The following is a 12,396-nucleotide window of genomic DNA, read 5'->3' as shown; positions in this document are numbered from 1 at the left end:
CCACATAGATTGACCCAATCAAGGTTATAAAAGGCCAGCGGATGCTTTTCAGACGCTTCGCTATATAAACCTCGATTTTTGCTCACCCTGGGTATAAGTTCGTCCAGATCTGTCAAACCAAAATTTTTGGATTCAGGTTCCTACCAAAGTCTCTGAAGCAGAATGGGACCAAAAAACCCCCAAATGACTTACTTTCTCTGGCACAGGGACAAGGCCATCACCGAAGTGAGTCATTATTGTGATAGCCCTAGCGACTGATCACTAACATTTGGATGTCCGAAGTTCGGCCACCAACCAAGTTGTATGTCAATTCTATCTTTGATGAAGTCTGGTTGAGCTCACCAAACTTCAACCTGAGAGCAATACCTCCAAGCTTCGTCTACAGCAGGAAAACAATGAACTGAGACAGCAGTTGCAAGGAATGTGGGAATACATTCAGGCGCTTGAACCACAATATCAAACTCCGAGACAGCAAGCTGGCTCTGGGGATCATACGACAGGAATTAAGCTCGATGACCATCAAGATTCGGAATCCTAGCAAAAATTTGCGGATAGCTGCGGTGTCTGCTTGAGTTAGGGAACCAATTTTTGTGAGGTAGACCAGTGCGGGACAATCATAATGCCGAATGGTTGGTGCGCTAGCTGAACGAGCAAAGGATAACAGCCTACGATCATGATATAAGAAGCTGAAAGACCCTGGTACGTGTAGAATACTATTTAACTCACTAATGCACTAAGTATCCGTGTGGTTTCAAAGACATGACAGTAATGTCGAACTACAACAAAAATTCTTCAAGTATAGATAGCTTTAACTGCCCTTCAGGGCACATCAACCCCGTCATAATGCCTGTGACTTCATCCGCGGTGCATAGCTGGCTTTCCCATCGCTCAAAATCCGATCTTTACGCAGTGCGCTGTGTGCTACTGTAATGATCTCTGCCTGACTATTGCTTGCCATCGGGAGACATATCTGGCTGTGGGTGCAAAGCAAATGTAATAGAAATATGTGGTGCTCGATTCACTTCCACCTACCCCGCCAGTGGAAGTATTTCTTGTTAATCTCTGTACCGCGCGTGTTGAGCTGGCTGGATAAGTTGGTCTAGGATCCAACGTGGGCAGTTCTTCCATTATAGACTTTCAATTTCCTGCTTCAGCAATATTGCCACTATTCGTATATGAGAGTCAGACTGGACTTAGTCGTCTTTGTCGCATATCCACTGCTACAGAGCGGCCTTTACGAACTATAGATCGATCAACGTCTGCGGTCCTGTCCGAAAGGTATGACGCGACAAAAAAATTTGGTCCAAGTAAGGAATACACAGACATTGACGCTTTTCTCATCAGATGCGTACGTACAACTAGACATGGCGGCTGTGAAAGTGCGATGAAACGCCGGATCATTAAAGGCTCGAGGACTTACACCTAACTATTCCCATAGAGGTAACGGGAGGAGAACCTTCCGGCTGCTTCGCAGGCCCCCAAGATAATGTGCTTTTGTGGAATAGTACCCCAGTTTCAGAGGTTGTTTGAGCAGAACGAGGGCTCCAGGCTTTTATTACCCTGAAGCGCGTCTGTTGCAAGCCATGCATCCCATTTAATAGGATCTTCGTCGCCCCATTTAGAACTCAGATTATCTGTGCACAGAGGCTGCATTGCTGAGATAAAGACCGGCTGTAAACAACGGAAGAGCAAAAACAAAGTAAATTATCATCCTCTCTATTGGACATGCCTAGTACTAGTCCGTGCGGATATCCTTCAAACTGACATTGTTGAATATCCCGGTCCTGTGCTAACTGCAGCAGCTTCACTTCGTTCTAATTACCGCTGGGACAATTGGCGTAACTTTAATCTATGGGATTATCACAGCCGGAATCAAGACTGTCTTACGTTCTTTTGGAACTTCAGCCAATTTTGAATCAGAGAATTTAGCATCCGCATGACTAGTAGTGGTATTTTGTCAGTATCGGTGGAGAATTGGTATTGTAAGGCAGGGTCAGAATTTATCATTTGTAACTTAGCCAAGAGCTATAAGTCATAGTCGGTCGCATACAAATTAAGTTAGTGTGAAGCGAACATGACCAAAATAGAGACAATTATCCATGGGCATGACTGGATATACATCACTTTAATTGAAATTGATTCGTTATATAATCCAGCCAATTCTAAGACAGTAGCTGGAAAATTGCCATATTCGAGCATCCCAACTAAACCAAATCATTCCTCTCTTCGTCATATAGCTCCAAGATATCGGGTTGAACTTTGTCCCTTTTAACATCTAACATCGAGTAGTTTATCACCCCTATACTTGCCACAAAGAAACCAATTGTTTGCAACACTGAGACTGTCTCCCGCCAGAAACATATCGATGCCACAATAGCCATCATGGCCTTCGGTACACCGCAAATAGCGAGAGTAAGGGAGGACGTCTTGGAGATCAGGAACACAGAGGAAACATTGAACAGAAAGGCCAACACACCATTGCAGAGCAGTATCCATAGTCCAGTATTGTAAACTTGGTCCAGCGAAACAGATGAAACTTCAAAAGTAACTGCAAACAGGAGGCAAAATAGGGCACATATTGGGGCAAAATAGTATAGAGAGAGAACAGGGTTCATCCTGATCTGGTTGCGCGAGAGCAATTTCTCCGTAAGTGTCAGTCGAACGGCCTCGAATACAATAGCGGCAGATTGTATGAAGACGCCTTGGGTATCAAAGCGAATCTCCCCGTAGCAAGAGATCATCACCCCGAAGCATATAACAGATACGACCATAAATATGCTAAACGTGAACTTGTATATGCCAGCCAGCCATCCAGCAAATAGTACCATAACCGGACCGACAGACTTGTTCCATATTAGCGGCATTCCTATGATCCATGTCAGGGGGACTACCTTAAACATCTGTATGAATGTCATGTTGAGAAACATGAGCGCGACATTATTGAAAATGAGATTCAGGCTGAAAAGGAAACCGATAGGAATGATGTAGCATAGGTAAATTTGACTTGATATCGGCACTGATTGTGAATGGTCGATGATAGCAATATTTCGTACAAAAACCTGCGTTCCAAGTGCAGACAAGGCGAGATGCCAAGTAGTGAGGATCATGGGAAACGGAAATGTGTTGAGGATTTGTTTGTTGAAAAGAATGACAGACGCACTGAGGGTTGTCCACAGCCTAATTTTTTATTATTTTTTTTTTTCAGTAATCTATCACAATAAAATGGCTGCAGTCGAAATATAAGACTCAAAGGGTCTTGTATGTTGGATTTACTTACAGTGCGTGAAAGAGAGGAATAGAAGGTTTAAACGAAGCAAATAAATCCATGCTGTAATCTTTTTTTGAACGGTGGTGTGTGTCAAGCAGATAGCGTTGTATCTAACGATCAGGCAAATGATGTCGAGTCGAAAGGGAGAAATCCAATAATTCTTCTGAAGTAATCCAAACGTATGACCGATAATTATGTCCTTCGTGCGCGACCCTACGGTTTACCATGTGGACCACCAGTCTATCTCACTGTTGCACGATAATTTCTAAACTCGAATCCACTTTCCATCAGTAGATATTTCTATTAATAGCCTTGTCCCACCGCCATGCTCCATTGTCTTAAGTCACTGGGCTACCACATTAAGATATTAATAGTGTAAGTTCTATTTCATGTTCAATGGGCGAAAACTTCCGACCGGGTCTTTTGTGTTGGTGATGCCTATAGGTGCTCCACTTTTCTGGCTTCTATAATTGAGACACGGTGTTTTCAAGTTTTCAACTTTGCCATCCGCAATTGCTGCTAGTATCATGATAGGCCTAGCTTAGTTGATCACCTAATAAATTGTGTACTCTGCAACGTATAGCCGTCAACTTCGTCAAAGACCTGTGACCGAGATGTTTGGCCTTTGCCGCCTAGCTTTCGGGATAGAAATGATAACAGTACTACCGCTGCCTTTCCAGCCATGGCCCTGAAAAGGCCAGGAGATCAAGAAGCGGGTCCGCAAATTGGTGGTCACGGGTGACTTTCGGATATTTGGAGGATTCTGGGAAGACTGTTCGACGAGTTCGCCTACAAAGTTCTCTTCGGGTGTTTTGAAGGTATATCGGCTACAGAAATACAGCTCTACTGAAAATGAGCAAGACCAATCGGTGGTCAATAATTGCGACGAGTATATTCATCAAGGTGAACCTAGAGAAAAGTTTGAACTATTTTCTTTGGAAAGCGACTTGTTTATCCTGTCTATCCCTCGTTGACAATTTTATCTTATTTCTGTTGAGGGCAGCGCAGCAGATGGTAGACTTCCAATGAACAGACTGGGACCATGCAATATATAGTTCACTGCTTCGTTCCATGTTCCTAAAAGGATCTGCAAATTCAATTCGCTTCTATCTTATTGTCTAATTTGACCTATTGTCATGCCTCCACGATCCTCGAAATTTGTGCCGTACGAATGCATCCTCCGGAATCGACCCGTCATTTGTACTGTTGGAGTGTGACTGACCCATTCCAAACCCATCGATTGGCAGTATCAGGATATCTCCCACAAGTCGCGGTTCCGTCAGTCCACTCAAGTCACTCAACGACATAAGATCCGGCTCATACTGCTGCAAATGTCGGAAAACGCCATCTGTCCAAGCAGATGGCCCAGTCAATTTCATGACTTCCGATGAACTCACATGGAGCTCCGAGAACGTTGTTTCTCTTGCGGTTGTAAAGTCGTCCAGGGCGGTTACAACCCAATCTACCATGTAACTGAAGAGAGGGTGTCCAGAAGTTGCAGCAATGGTCCACTGGCAAAATTGCATGTCGGGATGAACCTCGCCCCAGTTTGACCCATTAAGGCGATCGAATTCAATCCCTAGAACAACCCGAGCATCTTTTCGATGTTTTTCAGGCACCCACAAGTCAATGGGCTTCAAGCTGACGGTATCGATATCCGAATAGACGCCGCCTCGAACTGATAAAATCAGGTACCTTAGCAGGTCTGACTTCATTCCGGTGTTCTTGAGTTCTTCAAAAATTCTCAACAAAGTTGGATTTCTCTGAAAGTGGTGGCGCACAAGTTCTTCTGCTCCTTCGTCTCCAACCAAGGTGTATTTGTAGTCGCGGTTATGAGCTAGCCAAGAGACAGCGTCGGATAGCTGATTAGGATTCACCTCGAAACTGCTTTTGTTGACATTTGGCGGGCTGAGATATATTTGCCATACATGTCGTGGAAATAAAGACGGCCAGTCCTGAGACGGAGGGAACTTCGTTTGTTTCGTTGTTGGTTCTTTGCTCTGTCGAAGGATTGAAATGATACCGGAGTGAATAATGAAGTATGCTGGTCACCATAAGCAACCACAAAATAATCAATAGCCCAAATTTAAAGACATGATTCTGAAGGCTTGAAACACGGAAAAAACTTTCAAGCCGCACCACATAAGACCAGAAAAATGAAGACGATCGTTCTAGCTGCTCTTTGAACATTTTGCCAAATAACTTCAGAATGAGGTCGTGGAGAGCAAGGTTGAGAGATGTGTCAAAGATCAAATACAGATTCGCTGCGGCTTACCTCGGCATTTTCAGACTCGTAAGGCACTAATATGCTTTCCAGTATGGCCCACTTGCGGAAAATCCAAGAAGATCACGGAATACCGGGATGTGGATTGAGACAAAACAATTGGAATAGATTACGCTCAAATGTAGGTAACAATTAGACCTTGACAAGTGCTGTGAATTTAGTACTGTTGGTGCCAAGACAGTGCCAAGACAGTGCTAAGGCAGCAGCAAATCTAGTATAAGTAATAGCAAGCCTTTTTTGTTACTTTTTTGTGAATTATATTACCCAAAAGGGTATGGTCGTAGCACTATCTCATCGGATTTCATATAGTGCTGCAGCATTTGTCAAGACCTAGTAACAACTAATCTAGGAGAGGGGATCTTTGTAAAGACGGCCAATGCCAGTGTCAGTGTGGTGCAAAGCTAGTGATAGACCACGTCTTGATAAAAGAGCCAGAAGCAGGAGGACTTAGTTTGACGATATCAGGGCAACCATGAATAAGTTTGGCAAGATGTATCCAATTTCGCGCTTTTTTCCCCATAAATAATAGAATTAACTAATGTTTCACAGAGATTTATCAGTGCAACCTTGGTAACGCCACACAGTCCGATGTATCCACTCCATCGACCGCCTGCGCCATCTAGTTACCTTTCTATTTTTGGGTTCCACACAACTTTAAATAGGTACTTTCTGAAAGATAAGAGGATTAAAAAAAGTCTTGAGGAAAGGCTGAGAACAGAGAACCTAAAATACAACCATTATCTCTCAATTGCACCTGGATAATTCATTATTTAGTCATTAAACGATACATCATCCATGACTAGAACAGATTTGGGCTCCGGCCATCTTCCGTAGTGTATCTAATGGCAAATTTCTTTGATCGTGTCCGAATGTAGACGACGAGTCAAAGCTGCCATCATGACACACGCACCACTGATTGGTCCTGTGATTAAATTATTTCATCTATATCCAAATCGTGATTAGTTAACTTTGACTCATCCAAAGCAAATTTCGACAACACCTTTTATGAAGATTAGCGCCAGATCTTAATGATTATGAAAATAGAAAGTACTTGTTAACTATTGAGTAGTTTGCCAGAATATTTCCGATTGAATGATGTTTTATATTGCAACTGGGACATTCAGATCTCATTGGCCCCTCGTGCCCTTTAGGCATCCGTGCATGGAAGTGAGGCAAGCGGGGAAGAGCCCATTTAAGATTGACGAAGTAGCGCCCTTGAAGAACGAAATTCGTGCCATCTTCATCCCACATATTTACACATATTACTCGATCCCTATACCGTAATCATGGAAAAGGCCGATTACTTTATCCGTTTCCCGGCCTTTCAGAGAGCCCCGATGTTGTCTTCCAATTCAGAATTTAGTCTTCTCGCTCGAGAAATGAATTGGAAAAAAGACTCGAGAAGATACAGAAAAGAGAGAGCAAACTTCCTTGCTTCCGAATTTAACATTTATTATGGCTCCAATGCGACCAAGCTAGAAAACTGGCAGGCACTGTGTGTAGAGCTAGACATCTCTGATTCCATTGGAAGTATCACACAGTGCCGTAAGGTTAGTCACTTATTGATGAGCATATCTTCATTATCTTGGCTTCTTTATATTAACGTTTTAAGGCACTTGGCAATGTACACGTTAATCTGGTTGACTTGGTAGACTGTCGAAGAAATGGTCAAACTGCTAGGCGATTTCCTAGTGTCGCAGCGCTCCAGAAATATACAAAAAAAACGGATAAGATATTTCCGAGATCCGCAGCCAAAGAGGATGGATTCCTGAAGGCGTTATTGAGGGTAATTTACTAAGCAGTAGTGAACTTTGGAAACGAGTGCTAGGGGGAGTGTGAAATACTATATTCATGGCTATTTATGGATACAATGTTTCTTTGCGAGACCCTTAGGAGCAGGCTTGCATTACATCCAGTCAGACCTAACCTCAAAATCCTTTATTCTCTCGTAGATTAAGCTTCTGTCAACAGAATTCATCAATGATGAGTGACTGAGTAATACAGACCAGACCTGCTCAGTGAACAGATCTGGGAAATTGCTACACCAAGGTGGAGTAATTATAGCAGCGGACCATAACCGCACTATGCTTAATGCCAGAAAGGCCGAGATGCTGTTCGTACCCACTCTCGCTTGTGCCCGCGGCGTATGCGAATATTTAATATGATGAGGCTTGAACTGCACTTTCCTGGCTCGGTCGCGTTTAGTCCAGAATTGGTATTTCATCTGCAACTGGGGAGAAACATCAACTACCCCGTTCTGAGTTCGAATACGGGCCAGAGTAAATCATTCCAGCATCGTCATATACTCAGGCCTCTTCTATTTCTGGAAAAGGTCATCGCAAGGAAGATGTGTCCGTTTATTCTGATCAATATCGTCAACGGGAGCACCGATGTCCAGCAGACTGAAGGAGCCAGAGCAATCTCCCATCGCAGCAAAATGAATGAGTGACCTCTTATACGGGCCTCTGGGGTTACATGTGCCCCTTAATCGGATCTCGTTGTGTGTTTCGTCAAGATAATTCATGATATCTTTGTTCAAATTGTTCTCACCGATCTCCTTCAGGTGCTCGAATTCTCGATCAAAGATGTCCATGGTGGTGCGCGAAGCCATTTGAACTTCGTTATGTTGTATGGAGTCGATACTGATGGCAAGAAGTATATTCTAGACGGGACCTAACTTGGGATTAAACAATTATAGGTATTTATATATAGCTTCCAAGGTTTGAATGTTAGCATTCACCTTCACTTTTTGCCTTTCTGTGCCTATCAGATTTCCACTTTCCTGAAATAAAGTCTGATCCAGGGATGGTTAAACGCACTCTTCAGTTGAACAACCAGTCTTCGAAGAATTCTTTGCCGCAGAAACTTGTCGCCGACTAATAAAGCGTTCCCGGGCTATGCAGTCAAAAAGGAAAGCTTTTAGGAGGCCGAAATAATACTGGCAAGGTGACATTTACCAAAGTGGAAGGAACATTGCCTCACGAAAATGGATTCTCGCATGATTGTTACTCGGGGTGATCATCAGGTTAGATACCGATTCCATAGAGGCAAGCAAAATATCAATGGTAAAATTTATTAGAAGAACGTCATAGGATAATTCTGAGTTTGGCACAATCATCAGCGAAGATCTATTATCCAGCATGACCGCGAGCTCACAGGTATTCACGGAAGTCTCACTACCAGGTTACCTACCTTGAGACACGCCGGGTAAATTCAATGACGTGCAGTGCCGGCGCCTAGTGTTCTAAAAAGAGAAATCCAGTGGCTACCCTCCTATACATCTATATATGTATCACTTGAAACGCATGAGCCCCGAGAATGAGGGAACGTGTCGCTGGGTGGGTAAGTTCAGATCCTCAGCACCAACGATCCGACCATGATTCGCGACTTAGTGTATGGGAGTGAAGCCTAATTTACCAGACTGAAGTGAAGAAAGCCGACCAAAATACTTCCGGAAAAAAAAGGACCTCAAAGCTCGTTCTTCCGCTGACGGCAGCTGCATATATCCGTGGGATGCCTTACTATGCCAACTAACATACTCTTGCTCATGTCGCAAGATTAGATTGCTGCTACTTGTCTGCAACGTCGATTTTCTCGAGCACTAGTGAGACCGTGAGGGCAGCTTATTCACCGAAGACCATGTATAGCACCGCTTCGCGTCTTCTATTTGTATTGTTTGTTTTCTGTGTTTTACTTTCCTTTCCTTCATTCTTATGTCGAAATAGCCTTTCAATCTTTCAATAGGTCTTTCCAAGCGTAATATTCAATCCTTATATACTGGTAAAGTACCTTTCGGTATTATTTATCGTACACGATGGGAGATTTCGCTGAATATTCACAATTGTTCTGTCTCCAATGAACATTTCGAATGTGAGCGGTCAAATTGTCTTTTCGATTGAAAGATTTGAGACACTTAAGATCGGAACATACATAGGCTCCGGGGTTCAAATGTATTGCCTGGATGTGCCGTAACAAGACTGATTTGCGCGAGAATATGCCATTATAGTTGCATTCTTTCCATTGACATTTATATGGACCAGCGTGGCTGGTGCTGAGGATGCTGTCAGGGAGGGCTTATAGAAGAATCAAGATCAAAGCTCATGGCAACTTACCCATTGTGAGGTGAAGTCTTTCCAATCTTGAGTCGACTTTTCCTGCCAATATTTGTTTGAATGGGTCCGTTTTTATAAGAGCAGCCCCGAAGAATGGTCCCATTGGATATATATGGGATGAAAATAAGAGGCTGTGATGGATCCTGTTGAGATGTTAAATACAGCCGTACACCACCATCAGAGTCTGCATCATGGGCAATGTAAGGGTCAAGTTGGTTGGTCGTCGGGTTTTGTGTAAGCCATGGATAATAGAAGCTTGATTCGGCACTCATGGCCGAGTCGGAGATGCCACTCGATGTAGTGAAGATGTTATGCTCCATAACCGAACGGTGATCTAGTGGATCATGCTGGCGATTCTCCTCACATAATGTATTGAGAGGCATTGAGCTGATTTGGCTCTTTGCCATGCCATTATATTCGAAGTTATCACAACGGAAGTTCCACTCCATCGTGGAGGTAACACGAAAACTGTCGACGTAGATGGAAGAAAGGAATCCCAAATCGAGGAGAGCCTGGGCTCTCTGAGAATATAGCGAAGCCAGGACAAGGAAGACATATTTCAATTTATACCTCTTAACACATCTACTACTGGGAATTCCCTGTCGTTCATGAAAGGCGGGGTGTAACGCTAACCTAAAGCGGATACAGTACATCAAACTGCCTCCTTTCAAAACCCTGTTGGATCCATTTCGTTCCTCCTCATACTAACTATTCTAAGTTCTGCCCGAACTCCCGATGTGAAGATTAATGGCGCTCGAGCACTCTGGATTTGATGATCTCTACGATATGAGCTCCAGAGTCATCATTGAATATCGGGCCTTTGATCATGCGAGAGGAAAGAAGCTGAACCCTAAACAGCAAACGGACAGACTCTATCCTTTAAAAAAAAAAAGAATTCTAGTTTCAACGCAGTTCGTGATTCGGCATCTCTGAAAGAGTCCGTCGGCTTTAATTCTGGAGATCACTCGTTTGTTTCTATGATCAGGGGTTGTGAATCGGTCTGGGTGCGGCTACTTAGCCGAGCGGCTCATTTAAGGCAGCTCGCTTGTGAAAGATGAAACTAGAATGGTCTTGTCGATCGTTGAGCGACCAGCCTATAAGATACGAGCGGGGTCCGTTCTCCTTGCCATCGCTGTCCGCTTGCCTAATTTAGAAATAGTACTTCAGCCCCCATTTTCACATAGCTGAAGTCAATCAAAACATTTCAATCTGTTTCCAATTTCTCGAGTTAATCGCAATTTTAACGCAGCTTGTGGCCCCAAAATAAGCTCTTGGCCTGCGGTGTGTACGGAGGTGTTGTTGCCCCCTATTGAATCTAATGTAAAGTTGCGGCCGATCAAGATCGTCAGGTCATTGGTTCACGAGCCAATACTCAGGATTTCGAGTCTACCCCAAAATTACAGTCTTTTTAGGTCCGCGCATCTACTAATTTTCTGAGCCTCCGCCTTCACTAGCAATCTCTTTTCCTATAAATACAGTCATTCTCGAAATCGCCTTGACCAGTTCACACTGAGGATCTCTTTCTCGACCCCATGGCCAAGGCTTTAACGCGTAAATTGAGGGCTGTTGTGCAATGTAGCCTGTATGGTATTGTACCTGCTCATCGTAAAGATGCGCGTTGCGCCTTGAATATGGGGTAAACGATGATAACTACTGTACTAGACACGGGGCGTATTACAGAGGTGGGTGGCCAGCCCATTTAATTATCTGCGCCAGGGACTGGGCAGTGGGGCCAGGAAAGAGTCTCTCTGTTGTAGTGGCCAAGGCGATTTCGAAAATCACTGTAGCGATCCATACGCTTCTATATAGCTTACCGTTCTACGTGTGAGTATTTTAGATAAATAGTTCCGTATATATTGTATCTTGAATACTCTAGCTCCGGATGGAATGTAAGTCTTGATGCCATAATGCGCAAATATCTGCGAGAAACGTTGTAGACAACAGGTGAAAGTATTTACATACCAACGAGCCTATTAAGGGTTGTATGATTTAATCTAGAGTCCCATAATTAGTCGAGGGGGCTATATCTTATCTTGAAATCTCGTAGACGCTACTTAATTAATAAGGGCATCCAATCTCCGGGGTATGATAAGAGACAAGGGTGTTTTTATTCACCACTAGCAGAACGGTCGCGGTTGTGATTTAACTCTGGAAAGGGCAGAATTCCCATTACAATGAGCTTTAATTCCTAAAGAGCCAAAGACCCTCAAAAGTGGACTCCTGATAGTTTCTGCTCATCAGTTTTCAGTTATTTCCCCAAAGATTCAAATGCTTGACATGGCCGGTTCCGACGTTACTCCTTGTACGTTGGCAAGAAGAAAAACGACCTTCGATTATTCAATCATTTGAAGTATGTTCCTTGATATCAAAATGCGGTTATGATTATTTATAGAAAGCTTCGTCTGATGATCATGTGTTTCTTTCAGATGGATCTAGCCTCAATTGTGACAAAGCTTCTTCCTTGGAACATAGAGTTCCATAATTCCTTGGCTGGCTCATCCTGGGGACGGCATACGAAGAGGAATTCCCCTAGCAATGACATTGCAGTATCCCAGTCCTGTAGATGCAATTGATCTGCAATATCCATGAGACGTAACAAGAACCATGAGTTACACTCCATCCCCTTGGATGCAAGACTGCCGATGAAAAGGACCCAGAACAGCAGGTCAGACGCAGTGCTTTGAAGAAGGAAATAGTTCCTATATAGTATTTCTTGTAGCGTCTTGACCTGT

The 12,396-nt window shown here is 43.5% G+C and overlaps 5 protein-coding genes across 5 annotated transcripts; 2 read left to right on the top strand and 3 right to left on the bottom strand.

Annotated features, from left to right (window-relative positions):
• Positions 1 to 183: 183 nt before the first annotated feature.
• N7481_011905 (uncharacterized protein) lies at positions 184 to 538 on the top strand (the record flags this gene model as incomplete). Its single annotated transcript, XM_057271124.1, has 2 exons — positions 184 to 225; positions 386 to 538. The coding sequence occupies 2 exons, from the start codon at positions 184 to 186 to the stop codon at positions 536 to 538; spliced, it is 195 nt and encodes a 64-aa protein (XP_057118298.1).
• Positions 539 to 4,386: 3,848 nt separating this feature from the next.
• Positions 4,387 to 4,983, bottom strand: N7481_011904 (uncharacterized protein; the record flags this gene model as incomplete). The annotated part of the gene is made up of 1 exon (XM_057271123.1): positions 4,387 to 4,983. One exon carries the CDS (start codon positions 4,981 to 4,983, stop codon positions 4,387 to 4,389), a length of 597 nt encoding a protein of 198 aa, XP_057118297.1.
• A 1,855-nt stretch (positions 4,984 to 6,838) lies between these two features.
• On the top strand, positions 6,839 to 7,350 carry N7481_011903 (uncharacterized protein; the record flags this gene model as incomplete). Its single annotated transcript, XM_057271122.1, has 2 exons — positions 6,839 to 7,102; positions 7,165 to 7,350. The coding sequence occupies 2 exons, from the start codon at positions 6,839 to 6,841 to the stop codon at positions 7,348 to 7,350; spliced, it is 450 nt and encodes a 149-aa protein (XP_057118296.1).
• Positions 7,351 to 7,869: 519 nt separating this feature from the next.
• On the bottom strand, positions 7,870 to 8,145 carry N7481_011902 (uncharacterized protein; the record flags this gene model as incomplete). Its single annotated transcript, XM_057271121.1, has 1 exon — positions 7,870 to 8,145. The coding sequence occupies one exon, from the start codon at positions 8,143 to 8,145 to the stop codon at positions 7,870 to 7,872; it is 276 nt and encodes a 91-aa protein (XP_057118295.1).
• A 1,515-nt stretch (positions 8,146 to 9,660) lies between these two features.
• Positions 9,661 to 10,113, bottom strand: N7481_011901 (uncharacterized protein; the record flags this gene model as incomplete). Its single annotated transcript, XM_057271120.1, has 1 exon — positions 9,661 to 10,113. One exon carries the CDS (start codon positions 10,111 to 10,113, stop codon positions 9,661 to 9,663), a length of 453 nt encoding a protein of 150 aa, XP_057118294.1.
• Between the last annotated feature and the right edge of the window lie 2,283 nt (positions 10,114 to 12,396).

The sequence above is a fragment of the Penicillium waksmanii genome (genome assembly GCF_028829765.1).
Source record: "Penicillium waksmanii strain IBT 27052 chromosome Unknown utg000009l:1.0-4314994.0:1.0-4318279.0, whole genome shotgun sequence".
Taxonomy (NCBI): domain Eukaryota; kingdom Fungi; phylum Ascomycota; class Eurotiomycetes; order Eurotiales; family Aspergillaceae; genus Penicillium; species Penicillium waksmanii.
Note: the sequence above shows the minus strand (reverse complement) of the source record. Positions and strands in the feature narration are given on the sequence as shown.